Source organism: Ixodes scapularis, unplaced genomic scaffold (assembly GCF_016920785.2).
Source record: "Ixodes scapularis isolate PalLabHiFi unplaced genomic scaffold, ASM1692078v2 PGA_scaffold9__187_contigs__length_104089568, whole genome shotgun sequence".
Taxonomy (NCBI): Eukaryota; Metazoa; Arthropoda; class Arachnida; order Ixodida; family Ixodidae; genus Ixodes; species Ixodes scapularis.
In genome coordinates, this window is record NW_024609884.1 from 78,115,576 (window position 1) to 78,139,783 (window position 24,208).

Genomic DNA, 24,208 nt, shown 5'->3' on the forward strand with positions numbered 1-24,208 from the left:
TCAACCTCCTGCATGCCCCTGGTCGTTGCGAACTGGATGAGTATCGTAAAACAGCGCATTCGTGTGATCACTACTGCGTGATGCACGTTAAAGACCCCCCGGGCTGGCGGTCACAATCTATGGTCACACTTCACTCTGCACTGGCAAATATTCCAGCACATCCGGGACACTCGTCGTCTCATTTAAAGGGGAACTCCGCTTCATTTTTGATATTTAGAAAAGTATGTAGCCCTCTTCAGTATCATATAGGAAGACCCTATGTCAAATATTACGACCTAATTCTGTCTAAATATTTAATTAACTGGCCAGCAAACCTTCAAGTGAGCCAAGTTGCCGAAATCTGCCAACTCTAGCGTGTGACGTGAAGCGCAATCGTCAGCGCAGTCAATGCGACGGAGTTGGAGCGGCCAACGTTGAGCCACTACATCAGAGGCATGACTACGTCATTCTCACGTTTTGTTTGTTTTTACTTCTCAGAGTGAAATTGAACGATGACGTCATGAGTTTCTCCTCCCCGTGTTGGCTGAACGGCGTCCAAGTGATCACTGTAATGCGGATGCGCTAGTTTGCGCTGCCCTGCGCGCTTATCGATCTGTTTCTCCGCTCCCCTCTCCTCTTTCGTCTTCTCCGCTTCTCCCCTTCCCCCTCTCTCCCGGGTCATCACTGTCCACGCCATGCGAAGCAGCCTGCCCGCGTCGCGTGTCCTGTCCCTCGACCCCCCCAAACGTCACAAGACCACGTGGTTCGACGTGACGTGGCCATGACTCTGACGGCACGAGACCAATGTAGCCTGATGCAACCGAAGTTTCGGTTTCGGTGTCAGCTGATGTTTAAATTAAGGTTACACAAAACTCATTCCACATTTCGCGAATCTGAAGACGTAAAGCTGTTAAGTAGTGCTTTGTGAAATGGAATCACATGTAAGCCTAAATTTTTCGGAATTGAGCGGAGTTGCCCTTTAATTGCCTGACCAACTTCGCGCTGGCAAAATATCACACCCGAACTTTTCTAAATCTGATTTCGTGGAAACCAGTGAGGCGTGAAAACATTATTTGAGACTGAAACTGTGGAGGAACATGAAAACCGGACTTCGAACTTTGCAAACCTTGACTTAAAAAAAATTCGAAATCTTCGAAGTTTTTTTTTCAAATTTAGCCCTAAAAAGATTGAAACCTTCGAACTTTTCTAACTTTGTCGATAAAATTTCGAAACGTTCAAATTTTCCTAATTTTAGATTCAAAGAAATTTTAAATCTTCGAATTTTTCGAACTTCAGATTTAACGAAATTCAATATCTTAGAAATTTTCGAACTTCAGATCCCAAGAAACCGAAAATTTTTTAATCTCTCGAATTTCAAGCTAGGAAAATTCGAAATCTTTGAATTTCTCGAACCTCAAGTAAAAATATATTCGAAATATTCGAACCCGAACTTCTACAAACTGTGAAAGCTTCAAACTTTTGAAATTCGAAACTCCACGGTGTTCGAAAGTTGCAAACTTTTCGATTTCGAACCTCAGTTCAGTTCGAAAATATCGAAACCTTTCAAATTCGAAGCTAGGGTGGTTTGCGACATCCCTAATTGCTGAGGCTGACGTAGAGCTCAGCGTGACAACCTCAGAGAACCGCGAATAATAGTCTACCGCAAGAAATTATTCATGGCTTTTCAGCTGGAACAAGTCGATGCCAAGGTGTTTCCACGGTCGATCCGGCGTTGGCGTTGAGATCAGGGGCCCCGAGTGTATCACCCTTGTTTGCGTTCACTTATCGCAGCCTGCGACCAGATTCTCGATGTTGCTGTTGCAGTTGGGCTACCAGACGCTTTCTCTGGCTCTCTCCTTACAGCGGCGAAGATCTTGATGACAGTTGTGCAGTAATGCCAGGACATTGAGGCGTAGAGCTGCAGGAATCGTCAAGCGACTGTTTAGCAGAAAGTGACCATCAACGACAATGAGCCTGTCTCTCTCCTACCAATAAGACACCAAATTAGGAGGCAGCTTTTGCTTGTCCGGCCACCTTTCTTGGCAGAAGGCAATGATCCTGGAATACTCTCCGTCGGAGGCCTGGTGCTGGCGCACCTTGTTAACCCAGCTTGCGATGGGTGAGGGCAAAGCCTCGAAGAACTCAGTGACAAAGTGTTCAATGAACTGCGCTGTCGGAGAAGATTGTTCGAAGCAAGGAGCTTGTGAAAGTGTGTCGGCACTAGCTAGAAGCTTGCCTGGCACGTGCTGGATGCAGAACTGATAACGCATCAGCTTGATACGCATCCAGTGCACCCTCGGTGGCAGCAATAAGTCCTTTCCTCCAAGCAGGGCAACCAGAGGCAGGTGGTCCGTTTCCATCGTGAAGCTAAGCCCTCGTAGGTACTGGTAGAACCTGAGCACAGACCGAGTCACGGCGAGAGCCTCTTTTTCGGTCTGGCTATAGCGTTATAGCTTGCTTCTGTCGGAGAGAAGGATCTGGAAGCGAAGGCTACAGCGCGGCAATGTCCGAATGGCTGGTCTTGCAAGAGGACTGTTCCCAGGCAAAATCAACTGGCATCTGCAGACACCATTGTAGGGTTGAGCGGATTGTATTTGGCCATGCAGGTCTTGAAGCTGAGCATGGTCTTGAGACGGGCAAATGCGTCCTCTTGGCTTTTCCGCAGGTCCAGACGCTTCTCTTGTTCAGGATGGAATGGATGGGAGCAGTGACGTCTGAAAGGTGCGGCAGAAAGTGCCCTACGTGGTTGACCATCCCCAGAAGCTAGATGCGTCGGTCAGTGGAGGTAGTTTCCGAATGGTGTGAAGCTTGTCGGGGATCCGGTGAGATACCCTTGCCGTTGACGATGACCTTGCCGTCGACGATGACCCCGAGGAACTTGACCGAGGTAACCCAGAATGCACACTTCTGGTCGCTCAGCTTGACCCCTGCAAGCTCCAGGCATCGGATAACTTGGACGAGGCGCTGGTCGTGCTGTGCAAGGTCTCTTCCATAAATCAAGATATCATTGATCATGTTCACGACACCAGGCGATCCCTCCAAGACCCGGGCCATTTGGCGCCGACCAACTCTGGCACTGATGCGAGGCCGAAGGGCAGACGACGATAGCTGTAGAGACCGAGTGGAGTGATGAACGTGGTTAGTTCTTCACTCATGTCAGAGAGCTTGACTTTGTGAAAACCTGATGTTGCGTTGAGTTTCGAGAAGACCTTCGCTTCGCCCAGCTGTCCCAGGGTCTCGTCCACCGTCAGTAGGACGTATCGCTCCCGCTCGATCATCTGATTCAACTCGGTCAGGTCGACGCACGGTCGGTATCCACCCGACGACTCGGGGACGATGACAAGGCTGGTGTTATATTCCTGGCCAGCACGTAGCGCCACAAGGTCCCCTGGTGGCCTAGTATGTAGTATGATTTCTGGATATTAACCATTATTAGGGCAGTTGTATAAAAATAGGACTAAAATTATAAAATGGTCTGTTCTTACTTATAAGAACCATTTGAACTCTAAAACAATATTGTTTTCGGAGTTTTTATTTTTGATCCAAGAATTTTTAAAAGTATCCTTCAGTGCACACTGCCCATCATGGGAGAACAAAATGCCGAAATCCAGCTACACAGTCAGAACTACTACTTATGGAACAGGCTAAATCAGTTTCTTGGGGAATTTCCTGTCATTATGCAAAGCCTCACTTTGCACTTATTGCAGGCTATTGATGTCTGCCCGCTGCGGCAGTATCTGCAGTGACCTTTGACTTCTAGTGCAGGCAGGTGATCCACACCGTCGTAGCGGACAGCGCTGACCGGAGCTGTGGTGGGCTTCTTTCTTGGGCATTGCTCTGCAGTTTCCTCGTTGAAGCTGGAAGAAGCTCTGCCTCTTTTTGAAGGTCTTGCACGCATGAGGCCCTCTGAAACAGCTGGTCAAAACTGTTTCAGTCGCATTGCTTTCATGTTGGTGAGTTGTGACTGTTGTCTGTAGAGTAGCCAAGCATTGTTCACGGAAATATCATGAAGCTGGCCGAAGATGTCTAAGTACCAGCGCCTTGTTCGTAATGGAGTATGATAAGGCGCTGCAAACATGTCTGCAAGGTCTACCCTATCCATGTGAATGTTGTATTGCTTCACAATATGTGAGCAAGGTACAGGACCTTGGATGCTCCTTGTCAAACCTGCTTGTAGTTTTGACTGGGTCATGCAAAACACTAGAGCTTGCAAGTGTTACAGTCTCGTTGTCGGCCCATTTCACTACAGTAAGTCCTGCCACATTGTCCACCTTGTAGGCATAGCTGCCTCTTCCGTCCTTTAGCAGGGACTTGTCATCCTTTAGGAAGCAACCTCGAAGCCCGTTGCTGCGAATTGTACCAAGAGATACCTTTACTTCAGTCGCGAGATAAGTTCCAGCGATGTGAAGAAATTGTCGAAATACATGATGCTTTCATCTGTCTGAGGAATACTGCTACACAAGTGCAATACAACCTTTGTGCCGAGTCCAAGCATCTTATCTCTTTCTTCAAAGATAATGCCTTTGAACGTTGATGCACCAGAAGTCATGCGCCATACCAGAAACACCAGCTCATACAAACAGCTTGAAACCCCACTTTTTCGGATTTTTTGGGAGATACTGTCTTGGGTTCCCTGCCTTTTCGCCCTTGTACGGGATCATCATTTCATCACTCGAGAATAGATTCTTTCTTTCGGTCGCTTTGCACTTGCTCCTAATGTGCTCAAGCACAGGTCTTATCTTATAGGCCCTGTCTGTTTCAACTGGCTGCAGGTTATCAACAAAATGGATAAACCTTCGGAGCTTCTTGACGCGCTTCCCTGGCATCACATTGACTATCTTGTCAAATCTTGTCGGATTGGCCCAGTAGTCTTCAAATGATGGCATCCCGACCACTCCCATCATGGGAAGAATTCCAAGAAAGGACCTAATCTCTGCAGCATTAGTGTTGATTGAGGAGCCAGATTGTTGAGTGGAATACAAATTTGTCACGTAAACCACACTCTCAATTAACTCATCATCAAAGTACATAGAAAAATACTGCAGTGGTGTGAAATCCTCCTGTCGAAGAGCAAACATCGGTTCTGGAGCTCAGAAGTCGTGGTTGAAGCTCATCTTTTTCCACTTGTATTTCTCATTTTATTTAGACGAGGCAATCTTTCTGGGCAAATCGTCTTCGTCTTCTGACAAGGATTCTTCCACTTCCAAGATTATACCTCTTGGCTTGAAGCTGGTGTCATCATCACTTTCATGTGTCAATGTCAGATATTCCTACTTCAAGAGGGATAACTGTTGCCCTGTTTCTCAATCGTGAACCATTAAATGTCCTCGCAGCGACTTCCTGCATTAAAAAAAAAAAATTCAAAATCAAAATTAAAAGGAAGTTGACAAATCCCAGTGATAGCTGCTGGGTTGTAAAGGGAAAGAATTCAGGGTAGCAAATATAGTCATTAAATTTTTAGGCTGGACAGGCGACGCAAGCTAGCGACCGTTCTAAAGGGTATAGCCACTATACATTCATTCATCCATGTGTAAACAGATACCTTGAGCGGGCACTGTACCTCATGAGATACAGACACACAATCACTTTTTTTTTAGATATTTGTACAGCGGTTTGCCTTTAAAAATGCATCACAGAAGTCTTTGCATACTCTATTTTGAAATCGCAGCATTAGATTTTGGTTATCAGGTACAATTCCAGAATAATAAGTGGAACCTACCTTGGCCATGCCGTCACCAGCACTGGACGCTGCCATCATCTTTCTTCAACAAGAGAACAATTTCTGGGGGCTCCAACAGATGGTGCAAGGTGTCTCAGCGGCCGCGGAGCAAGTGTCCTATGGGATACATTGCCCATTTGATATTGCGTGTGTGGCTTTTAATAGCGCATTTGAAGTCTGTATCCCGTGAGATACAAAAGCCGTAAGAGGGTTAAACAGGGGCCCACACGGCTCCCTCACTTAGTGTTTTGTTGGAACTGAACTACGCGAGTCATGCTTCCGCTTTTTGCCGCCGACGAACGTTGGCCGGTTGGAAGCAAGTTCGGGTAACACTTGTAACAGTGGCGACGAAGGAAAAGTTTTGTTCTTTGGACAAAGTTTGTCACGGTTCCTTGCGAATGATAAGTTTGCGAATCATTCTGCTCGGGCAAGTTCTGCTTGTCATGCTGACCTTTGGCAGAATTGAACCTTTTGAAGGGGGAGGAAAGGACTGGTCGTCCTACTTCGAGTGTCTGGAAGCTTTTTTTTCGGCGAACAATGTCGTCGCGGCCAAGAAACAGGCAATCTTCTTCAGTTGCTGCGGCCCGAGGACCAACGCTCTTCTTCGGGACCTGGAAGACTCTGGATGAGGTTCTGTCCGTCTTCAACAGCCATTACTGCCCAAAGCCTTTCGCAGTTGTCCAGCGCTTCCGGTTCAACTCGCGGGCCCGCACCGACGGGGAGTCTGTGAGCAGCTACGTCGCAGTATTGAAAAACCTGTCCAAGCACTGCATCGGAGCCGAGCTTGAAAACATGCTGAGGGACCATGTCGTTTGCAGGATAAACAGCACTGTCATCCAGACCAGACTTCTGGAACGGCCAGACTTGATGTTCGAGGACGCTGTGCAGACTGCTGTGGCCATGGAAGCAGCAGCGGAGAGGGATGCCGGAGAAATTTGCCAGACCAGCTCCGGCAGCACCGCGTTTGCAACTCATAGAGTCACGGCACCTACCTGCTATTGCTGCGGAGACGGACACCTTGTGTGTGGCTGCAAGCATGTTAAGACCACATGCAACTACTGCCGAAAGCGAGGACATCTATCGAAGGTGTGCAATTCGAAGCAGAGGGGAGTCCAGTCATCCAGGAAAAGTTCTACCAGACAACGCTTTCTGGGGGGGGCAAGCATGCCCATCTCTAGCAACGGAGATGCATCCCGTGAATGTCGTCCATGACAACGCTGAGGACGACAGTGCATTGTCCGAGGTTTTCGACATGTGGCAAGTTGACAGCGTCGCGCCGTCACCATCGTTCACTGTCACCGTCTTAGTGTATGGCAAGCCACTCTGCATGGAGGTGGACACAGGCACAAATGTCTCTGTCATCGCCAAGAAACGTCTGCAGGCGCTAGTGCCTGCGATACGAGTCCTGCCATCCGGCGTGCTGCTGTGAAGCTATTCTGGTGAACTGACCCAAGTCCAAGGCAAAGTGGACGTCGGCGTGCAGTTCCACGACAAAAGGGCCGTGCTGCCATTGTTCGTCACTGGAGATGAGTCGCCTACTCTACTTGGACGCAACTGGATTCGGGAGCTGGGCCCAAACTTCTCTGATGTGGAGGTAACTGTTCATTCTCTTTCTGACGCCAGAACTTTAGTTCAAGAGTTTTTTTGCTGTGTTTGAGGATCGGCTGGGTACTTTCAAGAGGGGCTCAAAGTCCCTTGAAAGTCCGGAAAATGCTCCACAGAAGTTTTTTAAGCCACGTCCACCACCTTTCGCACTGAAAGATAGAGTTGCACAGGAGCTTCAACGTCTAGAAAGGGAGGGCATTATTGTACCAGTCAAGCCATCAGCCTGGGTTGCACCCATTGTTCCTTTTGCCAAGAAGAATGGACGCTTGAGGGTTTGTGGTGACTTCAAGGTAACCATGAATCCGGTGACCACCTTGGAAAAGTACCCGGTCCCTAGAATTGAAGACCTGTGGGCCATGCTGTCGGGGAGTAAGAAGTTCACCAAGTTAGATCTGAGGGATGCTTACCAGCAAGTGATTCTTGAGCAGGACTCCAGGAAGTACTGTATTTACTCGAGTAATAGCCACACTTTTTATGATGAAGAACCTTGCGTCTACTTTCCCTCAGAGCACATATACCCCCAGACCATTGCGTTGTGCATAAATAACATAGCAAACACCAGATCGAGAACACCATACACCATACAAATGCAATCTTCACAGATGCTATCTTCGCACAAAGACGTTATCTCTCTCCTGTAAACAGCTGGAATCATGCTGTTGATCGCGGTGATTGGCAATCTGCGTGCTCCGCGGAAAAGCGAACCCTCAGATTTTCTTCATAAGCAGTGAGGCTATTACTCGAGTAAATATGGTATGTCACCATTTCAACACATATGGGGTTGTTCCAGTACACCCGCCTTCCTTTTGGAGTGTCATCCGCTCCAGCTATCTTCCAACGGGAGATGAGAAACTTGTTCTGAGGGCTGCCACACATCGCCGTGTATTTTGATGAAATCCCGGTCACCGGCACGACTGACTTGGATCATCTGCACAACCTTCGTTCTGTTCTCCCTCGCCTTTGTGATGTCGGACTGAAGTTGAGGTTCGACAAGCATCAATTTTTTTGTGTTGCAGGTTGAATACCTTGGGCACATTATCAACCAGGGAGAGTTGTGTCTCCAGGCCTGGGCAAAGTAGCGGCCATCCTTCATGCTCCTGCTCCTCGCGACGTCAAACAGCTTCAGAGCTTCCTAGGATTGATTAATTTCTACAGACGTTTCCTTCCTAACCTGTCTGCACTGCACTTGCTTACCGACGGGAAGAAGTGGGAGTGGGGAAAGGACCAAGAAGAGGCTTTTACCACAAGCAAGCACTTGATGATGTCTGCTCCGGTTCTAGCTCATCTCAATCCAGAGAAGCCGGTGTGTCTAACTTTGGATGCATCACCATATGGGATTGTTGCAGTTCTGGCGCACCGTGAAGCCGATGTCCAAGAGTGACCCATTGCTTTTGCATCAAGGAGTCAGTCAACTTGACAAAGAGGCATTAGGCTTGGTCTACGGGGTGGAACAGTTCCACCAGTACTTTGGAGGGACCCCTTTTCAAGCTTTCACAGACCACAATCGGATTGCTGAGTACCAACAAGCCAGTTCCTGTCCACGCTTCACCTCGGCTTGTCATCTGGGCTCTTAAGCTTTCAGCGTACAAGTATGAGCTGACCTACAAATCAGGAAGGAAACTAGGTCATGCTGGCACACTCAGTAGACTTCCATTACCTGGGAGCAACGTTGAAGAGAACATGCTGGCTGACATCTTCATGCTACAGCACGCCTATCCGAATCTTCTTTTACCCTCCGTTGTGGCTCAAGCCACAAAGGATGACACTCTTCTGGTACATGTCGTTCTTGCTGTCCTCATAGGAGAGAACCTTTCACTAGCATCAGAAACAAGCCCTTTTTGTGCAAGGAGTTGAGAACTTAGCCTGTATGAGGGTTGTTTGCTCTGGGTAGCACATGTGGCGATCCCAAAAGTGCTGCAGGCTCGAGTCCTGGACCTGCTTCATTCCAGCCACCCAGGCATCGAGAAGAGCAAAAGGATCGCCAGAAGTCACGTCTGGTGGCCGGGTATCGATAACGACATAACCCACCATGTGAAGAGCTGCTCGGTTTGCTAAGCTCATCAATGGGCTCCACAACCAGTTCAGCAGACGCCCTGGCCATTCCCCCAGAAACTTGGTCCAGGCTTCACATTGATTTTGGAGGGCCATTTATCGGGCATACTTTTTTTGGTCATTGCGGATGATTTTTCAAAATGGGTTGAAGTGTTTCCTGTCTCATCAACTCCTGCAGATTCTACCATAACAGCTCTGCGAGTGGCTTTCACTCAGCACGGTCTACCAGATCTGATTGTGTCAGACAGTGGGCCTGCATTCGCAAGTGAGCAGTACTTGGACTTCCTAACATGCAGCGGGATACGCCGCATCCTTGTTCCACCATATCATCCAGCTTTAAACGGGGCAGCGGAGCATGTTGTACGAACCGTTAAAAACAAACTCTAGAAAAGTGGCTCTGGGGATTTTCGGACTTGGAGTTCCAGATTCCTGTTTCATTACCGGACTACTCCACATGAGGTCACGGGCAGAGCACCATGCGAGTTGTTGGTGGGTAGGATGTTCAAGACACCGTTGGATGTCCTGCGTCCCCCCAGCCTGCAGTCATCAATGCTGTTCAAGCAGCTAAAACAGAAGCTGTATACTGATAAAGGGTGCCGACAGGGACCACCGCTCTCCCCCTTGGAGAATGTGTTCACCAGGAACTTCCACCAGGGTATACCCTGGGTGCCTGCTCAAGTCGTCGGCGCCACAAGTCGCTCTTCGGCACAAGTCTGCCTTGAAGATGGCACACTGTGGCATCGGCCCGGTAATCACCTGTGTTTAAGACCGACCGATGCCCCTACAACAGCTACAGCCAAGGCAGAGACATGTAAACCTGCTGGTGCTGCAGTTCAGTTGGAACCACAAGTATTAAATAAGAGTCCATCTGCTGGTGCTCTCAGCACTCTGTTTGAGCCAGGCGAAACAAGCGTAGGTGCAAGCGATAGTGTCACAAGCACTGGGGTAACTCCTCATCCTACAAGCATCAGTCCACTCCAGCTGCGACGTAGCACAAAGACTAAGAGGCCTTTGCAGCGGTACTCCCCTTAGTTGTTACTTACCTTTGTACCTTAGAGGGGAGGACTGTTATATTCCTGGCCAGCTCGTAGCACCCCAAGGTCGCCTGGTGGCCTAGTATGTAGTTTGACGATGTCTAGATATTAAACAATAAAAAATTACAGGAGGACACTTACGACTGCCTACGGTGTAGGAATGCGAAAACATTCATATATTTAGCGTATTTTTACAAGCTGCGCACCCCGCTATCCTCTGCAGAGGCCGGCCGGGCAGCCTCTACGGACGCCGTCCGGTTGGGCTTTGCGTAGCTGCTGGTGTGCGCTGCTCTGGTGGCACACGGGAGCAGTTCCAGGAGTGTGGGGTGATGTTCCTTGGAACCATTCAGCGCGCAGGCTGCGTTGCAACCATTTTAAGAGCCATTATGGCGCAGAGGGAATTTCTCTGCTATTCTTCGTGGTTACGAACAACGCCGGCTTTGCTCCATAAGATACGTAATGCTCTCTCATTAAAAAAAAAACTGTTTCCCCTGGCGCATGTCGATTCTGAAGTCTATTCTGAGTTCGTCGTTTTGTGGTGACAACTTTATCTAGACGCTCTAAGCATCCCAACAAACCCTAAGTTGCGATCGTGCGTAGCTTATTTGCTCGTTAAAAGTGCGTTAAAAAATCGCGACACGCCGTTTTTGGGAAGAATCTTCTTCCGAGTGAAGTGGTCGACGAAGGGCGGTTGTCGGCAAGTTGCAAGGGATGGCTTTGCCCGCGGTGAAAAAGATGAGTCTTATCCGAATGTGTACCTATCAGACTCTTCAAAACGAGTTATAATAAAACGGGTGGAACGGCTGCACCATTTTGTGCCAGACGCATTTTCCTGCGCCATGTTGCGGAAACTGCGCCACAGTCAATACCTCGCGCCATTATGCACCAAATTGCTGAATGTGCGCCAAAAAAAATTGTATTTTGTCTTGGTTTCGCTTTTTATCGACTCGATTGGCAACTATGAGCGCGTTTAGCTTGGTCGGCCTTGCAATCTTTTGTTCTGTTTATTCTCCCTGTGTATCACGAGTCGGAAGTGCGCGTGAAAAAACTCGGGGGTCGGATTCCAAGCGCTAGACCACCTGTGACTGGATTGTTATTCGATCGTAAGCTGCTAAGCAAGTCGGCCGAGGTGAGGTCGAGTTGTTAAGCGTCAGATTGCCCGAGGCTCTGTGGCCCGGGATCTGGACGTCGGCCAGTTGAAAACAAATGAGCAAAAGATTTCTTTTAGTACTTTATTGTTAAAAGTTGGAAGAGCATTCCTGCAAGATAAATCGTGATTTGATAGAACCGAAACGCGTCCGATCCGAAACCTTGCCGGCCAGCAGCTCTCACGCGAGTGCTAGATCTGCTCGGGATACTTCAACCTTGCTCCTGCTTATCGTTTTGAATACGATAACTCAGTTAATCGTAGTCTGCTGCTTCGATATTGAGTTGCACAATAGGATAAACTCAAAATTTGTTGCGATGTTGAGTTGCACAATAGGATAAACTCGAAATTTGTTGCCCTGTTCCTCCGCGTAACTACCTGTGCATTGCTTACGCACGTCACATTGTTCGCACATATAATTACTATGTCGAGCACATGTGGGTTGTGTGACAAGCAGTGCTGGTTTGCATTTTTAGCACCTAAAAGCCACTCAGAAAATATCAAGGACACTATCTTCAGAAACATGTGAAACTTGATATTCGGATCTCATTAAGGCTTAAAAAGTTTAGAGTTTTCGCATCTGTTACACTGTTATCCCATCTGCCTAGGCCCCTAACCACTCATGTTCATATGTGCTGCTAAGCACAACTGAAATCGCTCCCGTGCTTGTCCAAAACACAAGCTGAAGTGCAATGAAAACTGATCTGAGCTGCTCCTAGCCTGCTCCAGAATGCAGTTTTAGCTGCTCCCTACCTGCTCCAAAACAGCTGTTTCAGCTGCTCCCATGGCTGCTCCCAAGCACATTTCATGAGTTCCACCCCTGTAAAATCATTCGGAATCTGCGCGTATTGTAGGGCTTTGATTGGTCCACACAATGTCGTCCGCGAGAAACAAGAATCCACATGTTTTTCTCTTGCCCTGAGATGAATAGGCGGTTTTGTAATATAGGGCTTGGTATATGCGGGAATTAACACCTTTTAAACAATATAAGATCAAAAATGACCTTTTTCAAAAATGACTTCAGTGCCCCTTCAATGTAACCGTTTTGTTTCAGGATGGTTTCGACTTCCTGCTGTCATACTACGACGATCCGCGCTCTTCGTTCCCGGGCCCCATCTACAGTTGGATGGCTGCGTCCGGAGTACCAGACTTCCTTGAAAAGTTGCACGGTGCTGCCAAGGACTTGCACGTGAAAAACACCAAGGCTCCAGTGTCCAATCTTCCCCAGGGATCTGGAGTCCAGTGTGCTTACGCTTGAGTTAGTGTTGGCCTATCTCACTCATTTGCTCCCTCTCTGTCCACTAACTTTCACCTTTTGGGCACTCTCTTGGGCAAGGTGCCCTGGTTAGTTTCATGGACGCCCATTGCAAAGCATCTGAAGATGACCCCCTGGTGAAAACACATCTGTAGTGTTTTTTTTGGTGGGTGATTACCAAAATACTTGTGGCCAATTGATTGCCATGGCATGAAACTCTCGTTTGATGATCTGCGTGCATGTTTACAGAGTTTATAGAATGTGGAATTAAAGTTTCTAAGGTTTATGTTTGGCAGCAGCAGTGTGAAGGCTTTGCTGAATACTCTAGGAATGTCTGCAGTACTGAATGGTAAATGTAGGTTCAAGGAAATAGGAATTGTATGGCACAATGCTATCGGGGGTCAGTTTTTTTGTGTGTGATGGCTAGGTGGGACAGATAGTTTTGTATGTTTGCACTGTGCTTTATCACGACAATTGCTGCCGGGTATTTTGTCGCTTCTGTCCAGTTTGCAGTAATTGTTTGCTAACGGAGCTTTCTGGTAGTCCTGTTCTGGTCACTTCGAATGTAGTCCGGGAGCCAGATCTCTTGCCAAAATGATTCAAATTCCACATTCTATTGAGAGTGGTGAGATGCTGTGGCAGTCTAATAACCCTTCCTTTATTTTTTTCTTCCACTGGGCATGCCTGATGGTTTTGTGGTTATTGCTGCATTCATAGCAAGTTGAGACAAACACTGGAGTTTTGGAACTTACCTGACAAGGTGACACGGTATCCTGGAGAAACTGGAGCAGTTGCTAGTCAAAGGAAAGAGGGGAAGCCTCATTTTGCTTTTGAGGTTCTGAACAGTTGCTATGTTGATGGATTTTATGGCTTCGCAATTGTTCTCAAAACTGCGTGTTTTGCTCGTTACATTGCTGTGGCATTGTTTTTCACGCATGGTAAGAGTTCATTGATGCGACACCGGGAGTAGACAAGGAGCAGCCTTTGGTAATACCGTAGGCTATGAGTTGAAGAGGATTGAGAGACAAGTCTAAAGCACAGTGTACGACATTTTGTCTCTGACATAGTAGTACCTCATTGTCATCCACGTCCTTTCTTCATCAGAGCCAAATAATGTTTTCTGTTTGTGAGTTAGATAGGCTTTAAGGGACAGTATAGTTAGTGTAGTTTTCGGATGTAAGCGGCCAGGTTATGATACAGGCTCTTGCTGATTATTTAAAAGTGTCTTTATTTTGCCAATCTTGTTTAGTCATTTATTCTGATTCCAGTTGTGGTCGAGGGGCCGCCCATACTTCTGCTCGGACCGAAAGGACCTGAGCAATTACTATACGAAGTACATAGTTCTCGGCCATTTTTTATTAATTCTGCTCACCACCAGCCAAGCAATAAGCTTGTCTTAGTGGGCACAAATCTTCTCCGATAGTTGTGGTTGTCAACTAGCAGTATTGGCTAGTTCTTGGAGCTGTGCTTGTCATTTGCTTTCTCATTCAGCTGAAAGATAACGCGGGGTCTGCTGTTTGGCAAGTGAGGCGGTGCCGTGCATCACGGCTGTCAAAATCTATTGCCTTTCCTAAAACTGTCCTAGTTCCCTTGAGCACTGTGTGTCAGATCAGCATTTTAAAAAAAGATGTGACTGAGAAACAAAGCTTACCTGAAGGACTATTAGCGCCATTTGATGTCTGCATCCCACCATATCTTTTTGCCGGCAAAATTTTAACAAATTTGAGTTTTGTTCTAAATCTGTGCAAGGTCGCAAAGAGCACAAGCAGTGAAGCCAACAATCTCTAATCACTTTGAAAAAAAGCAGCCTCACCCTTAGATCTTTATTGGAATTTATACACATGTATTCTAAGATACCAGTGAACTCTCACCCCAAATTGAAAGAGAAAGGTGTCACAATCGAGCATGGGCCTGTGCCAGTGCCTGTGCCAGATTTCTGCATACTTCATATGCTGTAGCCAACAGTTAAATTTAGGGTTCTTGTGCTGATATGGGCACATGCTTTCATTTACGACATGTAAGCATGGGCCAACAGATAGTTGCCATGTGGAAGTGCGATTGGAATGTTGGGAGTCACAGCTTTAAAGGAGGCTGTATCAGACTTGCTGTAACTTGGAACTGTGGAGTCCTTTCTTGGGAGGGTGTTTTATTTTGTTGCTGTTTAAATGGCAGTTTGTTGCCTGAGATGGTTCATTAATGCCTTAGTGTATTGTTCCATTTAACTTTGAAGCATGTGGGGACAGTGGAATGTTTTCTTTCTTGTGCATTCTACTATTGCTCAAATCCTTGGAGTTGGATTACAGTGTGAAAGTTTCAAGGGTGGAGTCTAACCATGACATCAAGTTTGTGATGCAGTATGTGTTCCACTGACATGTCACAAAGACTCTCCGTAAAAAAAAAGAAAAAAAAAATTAACACTGACCTGTTTTTCCTTTGAATCTGTGCTATTCTGTGACAATTGATTTGCTATGCTGGCTTAAAGCTCATTCTTCCAGCCAGTACCATGTTAGTAGCATTTACCCGCATGTAAAATTTCTGTCGTAAGGCTCGAACAAAAAAACGGATATGGTCTTGTTTTTGCAAATTCTCATTACACTTTAAGATGTCTTTTTTATATACCGTATTTAGTTGAGTAATAGCCGCACTGTTTATGAAGAAAGCCCGAGTGTTCACTTTCCCGCGGAGCACGCAGATTGCCAATCACCGCGTTCGACAGCATGATTCCAGCTGTTTACAGGACAGAGATAACATCTTCGTGCCAAGATACCATCTTTAAAGATCGAATTTGTATGGAGAATTGTGTTCTCGATCTGGTTATTCGCTATGTTATTTATGCGCAACGCAATGATTGGTTGTATATGTGTTCTGTGGGAAAGTAAACGCAAGGACCTCGTTCATAAATAGTGCGGCTATTACTCGAGTAAATACGGTGTATAAATCTATATACAGTATATATATATATACGGGCATTTTTTATCGTCTTACGGCGGTCTCCGAAGAGGAAATAATCAAAAATATGATGATGATTGAACCATACTTGATTGAATGAATCAGTGTCTTACGAAACCCCATGAAGCCAAAATATACGGCGGAGCCAGGATCCTGGCTCCACCGTATATTTTGGCTTTCGGGAGTTTCGTAAGACATTGATTCATTCGATCAAGTACAGTTCAATCAACATCATATTTTCGATTATATTTACAGGGTGTTTCACGAAAGGTGGACTAATTCCATATTGCGAAAACTGCGTCGCAACAAAAAAAAGACATTTGTCGTTTTGGTCCTGGGCCAGGGGCCTATTTAGGAAAGTTATTAAAGTCCGAGATAATTAGGTTGTTAATTATTTTTGCGTAATTAACTTTTTAATATTGTGTTTAAGGGCATGGTTTCAATTAGAAAATTGCTCAGCATCTTCAAAAAACACAAAATCAACAAATGGCAGAACGATAGAAGGCACGCGAAGCATTTTACGGCTTTTTGAAAAACTGCACAAATTCGACAGGTTTTTGAGTTTCGGTTTGCTATCAGAGCGCATCTTGGCCCCGGCGGCACCGCACCCCATGGGGAAATAGTGCAACCAACCTCTGCTGCGCTGTCATCACGCGACGCAGCAGAGGCTGGTTAATAAGCTATCGCCAGTTTATTTTATTTTTTTTTTAACCACCTTTGTCATAGAAGGTGCTCATTTAGAGCATACATTTTGGCATTTTCGGTAGTCAAAACTGGCGTTTCTTAGTATACCCTGTCAGCGAATTGTGAAAGAGCATCGACTTGATAAAGTTTTCTAAATAAATTATTTCACTTTTCTTTTTGGGCAGTTCAGTGTAGTAAAAATATATTTTGTTCCCTGAACTTGGCATACATGATGTGTATGGTTAAAAAGTATATACAGCTAATTATTCCCATTTTATTTTTAGAAATGTTTACTCTTTAGTTAGCAAGAAAATTATGTGGCTTTTTGCAGGGCAAAAAATTGTTTTGTGATATGTTGAGTATGGTCTCACCTTGGGGTTGCAGCTTGCTACTCTTTTCACGCTTTTAAAACTGCATGACCATATCCATGATGTCCTTATTTACTGTATGGCTCCTGGAAGGTATATATGTCGGTTGAAGTCAATTTTGAGTATTTGTCATAAAAGCATTGAGCAACTAGTATAAGGTTATCAAATTTTCCCACTGACGTGTATTGAAATTATAAAACACTTCAACAAGAAATAAACAATGGGTTTGTTTTCTGCAAAAGAGGGTCTGTCTGCTTCCAATCCTGCTACAAGTTGATCAGCATCAAACTATAGTGCTCAAGCCACAAACAAAATTTGGAATACACCCGTCGTGTTCAGAAATAGGCTGAATATGATCCACACTATCCGTAAATAACAATCGCACGTTTGTATTTTCAGCCTGATGGCTGTGTTTTTCGTTATAGACGGCCCACTCTGACAATCGTAACGTAGATTGTCTCGGGACGAACAAAGCTGCGGCGAGGCTGATGTCGAGAGGATGTCGGCGTTCCAGCCACCGAAGCGGCCGAAGCACGCCAGCGATCGGGCCACGAATTTTGAGTGACGGGTTGATCTTATAAAATCTTGTAAAGGGACAATAGCGACCTCTGGGACACACAAACGAGAGTACGGGTGAGAGGGGAGTTTCACCTTCCCCTGTTCTCTCGTGACTGGAGAGCTGGCAGAATAACGTCAGGTTCAAAACATGTATAGTTCTAGGCGAGACAGCATCGTCACAACCTGCCAAGGTTCCTAGACTGGCATTACAAAGGAGGCTTTAGCGACGTCCACTAGGTGCCCTTTATTAATCGCTTAATTTGTTTTAAAATTCCTTTTCATGCCTTTTTCAACAAGATATTGGTGTGTCCGATGTGATGCTGCTCCCTTGAACATGTATAGGCCAAGAAATAAGCGCAGAAATTTCGTTGTAGTATCTCTTTAAAGGGATGCTTCAACGAAATTTGAAATATTTCCGTCGTGTTCAAAAATAGGTTGAATATGATCCACAATATCCGTAAATGACCATCACACGCTTGTATTTTGAGCCTGGTGGCTGTATTTTTCGTTATAAATGGCCCACTCTGGCAAGCGCTCGGAGAAGGCTCAGCGAAGATCACGTGACATCCAAAGTAATCGTGACGTGGGTCGTCTCAGGACGAGCAAAGCTAGGGCGAGGCTGACGTCGAGAGGATGGCCTAGTCGTTCCAGCCACCGAAGCGGCTGCTTTTGTACGAATTTTGAGTGACGGGTTAATCTTCTATAATCTTTAGGGGGACAGTAGCGACTTCTGCGACACACAAAAGGGATTCTCGGGAAGAGGGGAGTTTCTCCTTCCCCCCTTCTCTCGTCGTGGCCGGAGACGAGACAACCTCCGTCACTAGCTGTCATGGTTCCTAGACGAGCATTACAAACGAGGCGTTAGCGACATCCACCAGGTGCTCTTTGCTAATCGTTTAACTCGTTTTAAAATTCCTTTTCGAGACTTTTTTTAACAAGATATTGGTATGTTCGATGTGATACAGCTCCTTTGAACAGATATAGACCTTTAAACGGGTTATGACACGAAAATTAAATAGATTATTTTTGAAATGGGATGCTCATGGGCTACTCAGTATATACACCAGGTTATGCGATTTTTAGAGCTCTGGTAACTGCAATATTTAGTTTACGAATATTTATCATTTTCGTCTGGCGACCTGGCAACACCGCCCAAGTTTGTCACACCATGGTGTCCAGAAACCCCGTGACCATGAACGCTCTCTCTCATTCTAGGCGCCCCTATGATCGCCCAAGCACTCCTCGCCGCAGTACGATCAAAACCGCTCACGCAACTCGGCAACCCAAACGCTATTCTCGGTCTCGCCCCCGGCCCGTTGACCTTCCATCCTGCATGCGCCTGCAAGATATTCCCGGACGACGGTCACCACGGCGAGTTCGTCCGTAACTCGCCGTCGCTGGTGTTGGTCGCCAGCTGGTCGCAGTCAAAATGAACAGCTTCCCACATCTGTTGATAGTAATCACTCTCATCGCTGCTGCGATCAATGTAGAACACTTTAACAAGGCGAGCGATGCCGTAGACGTAATCGTCACGGACCGCATGCTCGAAACGCGGAAGGTAAACGAGGAAGCTGAAGCTCCGGACGCCAAGAGAGCCAAGTCTGTGAGTGCGTGCAAGGAGACACCGCGCTGGAGGCTGGCTACGTAGCCAGCCTCCAGCTCCGCCCGGATCCGCCCCTCCAAAGGACATTTTCAAAACAAATGTAGCAGGATTATAGGAACATACAATGGGTCCTAGCAGTATTGTTATCGCAAATTTTATTTTTGGCGTGTCATAACCCCTTTAAAGCTCAATTCACATTATTGTTACTCTTGATTTCTTCGAGTTACTTTAGAGCCAATACACTTTAATTCTGCCTAAATGACAATGTGATACGACTATTAATTTCTTTAAGCTAATATTCAACCAATTATTCTAATTGACACGATTACTTTGAGTTACTATTGATTTATTGGACCTTAATTAGGCCTAATTGACACTTGAGTGACTTGAATATTTCGTCTTATACCACCAATTGATCGATTATGAGCTCAATTCACATTATTATTACTCTTGATTACTTCGAGAAACTTTTGACACAACGTACTTTCGTAATGCGATTTGAGCCCATAACGCAGGACTCTCAAACAGGCGGCCCGCGACTCCCACGGACGCGGCCCGCAAATATCCCGCGGCTGCGAGCCCCCGTTCCCATGCCTCGAGCATAAAGTTGTATATCGTCGATTCATTTACGCTCAGAAGGAGCTCTGCTCGTATAACCTGTTCATGCATTTTGCACTATTACTTTCTCTCTTTTTTTTTTTTTTTCAGTGCGAGGAGGGGTTGAGTATTTCTTCGTCTAAATACTTGCTTCTCAGTTTTTTATTTTTTTATTTTTTATGAAAATCAATTGTAACAGCAATACCGCTACTAGGCTACCAGTGCGAGCTCTTTGTTCAGAAAGGCACCTCGGCTGCACGAATTCTCGCTCAGCAGGAACAACTGTTAAGGATAAAACTATGAGATTGGGCTTCTGGCCGTAAGAAAATACCTTTAAAATACAGGCGTTTTTTTTTTTCTTTTATAATAAGTCGTCCGGAAGCAAAATGCCTGTTGAGCCAGTGTGCGGCAGGGCAAGGGATGTGTGCTTGCTTCGTTCTATTGAAAACTGCCAGTGCGTTGGTGTTTTAAATTTTATAACATCAGGGTCGGTTCAAAGTAATCCTATATCCAAAATAAATAAATAAACTAATATGGCAAAACGGTGAGCTTACAAAAAGCAGAAAGCACAAGGCCCCTACACAATTACTAGGGTGTCGCAGGAATAGTCAGCTGCTTTGCAACGCTCAGACACACAACTGCTGCTTGTTTGTTTATTCCTTTCTACCAAAATAACAAAATACCCCCCCCCCCCCCCCCCCCCCTAGTTGGCCCTCGAATTTTTGGGCGTCGGCTATCTGGCCCTTCCACCCGAATGAGTTTCAGACCATAGCAGATCAATTGGTGGCATAAAACTCGAAATAACCAAGATGCCAATTATGCCGAATGTCCGTTGGGTCAATAGTAACTCAGAGTAATCAAAAGTGTAATCATCGTGTCTGTTGGGCTCATAATAAATCAGTTGGATTAAAATTAGCTCAAAGTAATCAATAGTCAATAATGACAGTAGACCCTGATCCTGGGAAAGTATAGCGCCAAGCTCCCCGTATGCTCGCCATTTTGGTCCGTGAAATTAGCAATTTCTCTTTGACCCCTCCGGTCTTGGTGAGCCGATCTAAATTCACTGGTGACGGGTAGCTTTATGGAGACGTTTCTTGTATACCCAGATTTTGCTATCAACACATCGGCGAAACAACCGTATACTGAGCGCGACACTGTTAGCGCGAACAAGCGATCGCCGGTTTTTCCTGTTTTTCTCTTTGAAACCAAGGGATGCCATCCAAGTTATTATTGCTACGGAAAGAGCTAATTTAGTTCTATAATGTCAGCGAAAATATTTCGTGCTCGCTAATACTATTTACAAGTAAAATGCGAAAATGCGCCGATGTCGCGTTCGCGCGAGCAGTGTCGCTATGCGTACATCTTTGTATCACCACCACATGCTCATCCAGATCGAAACGGGCGAGTCCCACCCTTGCCCGTTTCGATCTGGATGAGCATCGTACCGGCGTGCGGTCGTGTATCACTACTGCGTGGTGCACGTTAAAGACCCCAGGTTAGCAGTTGTACTGCACTGGCAAAATTGCTCATCTACAGTGTAAACCAGTGTCGCCCCTACTGGCAGACCAACCTTACGCTGTATAAATCACTAAAACGTCCAATTTGACTTTTGACCACCACATGCTGTGTCGGTGCTTGGAGGCACTGAAAAATAAGTTTACTGTTTTGAAATACGCAAGAAGAACAATGTAATTGTAAAAGATCCGTGGAGATGGCCATGACTGATAAGTTGATTGCATAAAGAGTGCCAAAGACGCTTATATTGGCGAGGAACGTTTGCAGTACTGGAAGCTTCGAAGATTTGAATGGACCGAGTTGGCGATTTTCATGGCAACGTAGACAGATTAGCCAATCGCCTTGCGAAATTTTGGTCGTCTGTATGTTAGTACCTGTTTGTGTCCGGCTAGGAGGTAGGGAAGGCAATGGCGCTGCTTTCCTATAGACCGTTCCATTAGGGTCATATCAAAGAGGGTAAAAGAGAAAAAAATGCACTCCCCCTCTCACCCCGTAGGTCGTCCGCTCCGCCGAGTGGGCTGTAGCTAGCGTCCGGCTGGCGTGCAAACTCTGTTTAAAATCGCGTCATTTTTGGAACTTTCATGCGCAGATGCGCAGATTTTGGTATGCCAGTTGTCGTGCAATATTATGCTAGATAAAAAGGCTCACAGGGTCCAATTTCGCTGTTACCTGCGTGCAAATAAAAAACAAAAATAGGGAAAACTGTGTCAGATTGGCCGGTCTCTTTGGCGAAAAGAAAATCCGGTTGTTGTACCTTTTTTACTATACAAAAGTTCGTACTGGTGTAGGCTTTTAGCGACCATGAGTAGAAGTCTGAAATAATAAATAAAACGTGCTCTCCTGCCGCAATACGCGCAGTAGTTGAGGGTAGTACTCCCGGCTGACTCAACTGCTATTTAAAGGAGCTGTGCAACGATATTCAATTGGAATGTTTTTCTCTCTACACTAGCTTACTGGCACACCTCGGACTCAAGGATACTCACACGCAACACCATTGACCAAGAAACTCCTCTGTTGTGGTGTAATTTCAAGGACAAAAGCGATCATTTTCATTCAATCTCTCCTTTGCAAAATTTGATGACGTAACTCGGGGATCGCAGTACACCCAAGTGACGATATTTGAGTGCGGTTCATAGATTGGACCCGAGCATTGCGTGGGCACTCGACTTGGGCTCGTGACAATTGCTAGCTCGAGAAGCATTCGGGTTGTGACCCGTGTCCAATCGCTGCAACGACGACAACAGCCGAGCCATAACAATGTCTGGAACTCAGCGCGTGTCCTGCGCTTTGCCAACCCCTGCGCGTGGCTATGATCAACAGTGGCGGCATATAATCGGCTCCAGATCACGTGGCCGCTTGTTCTGGCTGCGAGTTGAGGGGGTGAACGCCGCTCGTTTTTCTTAAATTTTTTTCTGGGACTTCTATTGCGTGGGGTGAAAAACGAACGCGTGTTTCATAGGTCATTAACGTTAGGGATCCGATTTAAGCGGTATTTGTGCACAGTACAAAAATTGTTGCATCGCTCCTTTAAGTAACGGAAAAAATATATGCTAGTTGATCATTTAGCAAAATAGAACAACAGAGAGCTATAGGCTGATTTTCGGAGTTGCCACAACTATTCTAAAAACGAAAACCGCTTCACAACGGCAGCCACGAGCGAAAGTTCGATGTTCGGTAGAACCCGCCGATACAGCCCAAAGATGGAGAACGGCAACCTCCCGGTTTGTCGTCTGCTAGCGGAGTCGGGCGCGTGCCCTCTCTCTCGTTTTACCTCGCCGAACCCGCTGAATTTCCCGGATGTATGGAGAGGGCGCTGCTGTCGAACAAAATGGTGCCGCCCAGAGAGCGCTAAATGGAATGGTCATAGACCATTCCATTTAGCGCTCTCCATTTTGTTCGACAGCAGCGCCCTCTCCATACATCCGGGAAATTCAGCGGGTTCGGCGGGGTAAAACGAGAGAGAGGGCACGCGCCCGACTCCGCTAGCAGACGACAAACCGGGAGGTTGCCGTTCTCCATCTTTGGGCTGTATCGGCGGGCTGTACGGAACATCGAACTCTCGCTCGTGGCTGCCGTTGTGAAGTGGTTCACGTTCTTAGAATAGTTATGGCTACTCCAAGATCAGCCTAGAGCTCTCTGTTGTTCTACTTCGGTAAATGATCAACTGACATATCTTTTTTTCCGTTACTTAAATAGCAGTTGAGTCAGCCGGCAGTACTACCCTCAACTACTACGTGTATTGCGGCAGGAGAGCACATTTTTATTCATTATTTCAGACATCCACTCATGGTCGCTAAAGGCCTACACCAGTACGACTACGAACTTTGTATAGTAAAAAAGGTACAGCCACCGGATTCACTTTTCGCCGGAGAGACCGGCCAGTCTGACACAGTTTTCCCTATTTGTTTTTTTTGCACGCAGATAACAGCGCAATTAGACTCTGTTAGTCTTTTTTATCTAGCATAGTAATACACGATAATTGGCATACCAAAATCTGCGCATCTGCGCTTGAAATTCCCAAAATGACGCGATTTTAAACAGAGTTCGTACGCCAGCCGGATGCTAAGTACTGCCCACTCGGCGGAGCAGACGATATGCGGGCGACAGGGGGAGGGCATTTTTTTCTCTTTTTACCCTCTCTGCTATGACCCTAATGGAACAGTCCATAGGGTCCAGTGACTTTAAAGTCTACCCACCCTGTGCAGAGCCAAACCCGACGCTCTAATGCGTCGGGTTTGGCTACACACAGCGCTTCTCCACACCAGAAAAGGATAACGTCTTCGAAAGCTTAGAGCAGAAAGGGGAAAATATGTTGATCCTTTTACGTCACCTTCCATTCACGAAATCGAGTGTGCTTGATTTAGTCGACCATGGTCTGCTATCACCGCCATTAGAGCGGCAATATTGGAGCTTTTGGAACTGCCACAAGGTGACTCTGACCTTTGAGAAGGGTCTATTAGGCTGAATTAATGTCCATGGAGTCAGAAGTAACTCGAAAGTCAGAAGAGTACTAATAATGTGAATTAAGCTAAGAATAGATAAACTGGTTTCATACTACTACTACTACTACTACTACTACTACTACTACTACTACTATTACTATTACTACTACTACTACTACTACTACTACTACTACTACTACT

General features: G+C 46.2%; 1 protein-coding gene across 1 annotated transcript in view; it reads left to right on the plus strand.

Annotated features, from left to right (window-relative positions):
• LOC8038546 (stAR-related lipid transfer protein 7, mitochondrial) overlaps positions 1-17,033 on the plus strand; it is a 42,419-nt gene extending 25,386 nt beyond the window's left edge. The window contains exon 6 of the mRNA XM_040205973.2: positions 12,591-17,033. Coding sequence (XP_040061907.1) covers positions 12,591-12,794 — 204 coding nt within the window. The 3' untranslated portion in view covers positions 12,795-17,033. The remainder of the gene's footprint in view (positions 1-12,590) is intronic.
• The last annotated feature ends 7,175 nt before the right edge of the window (positions 17,034-24,208 follow it).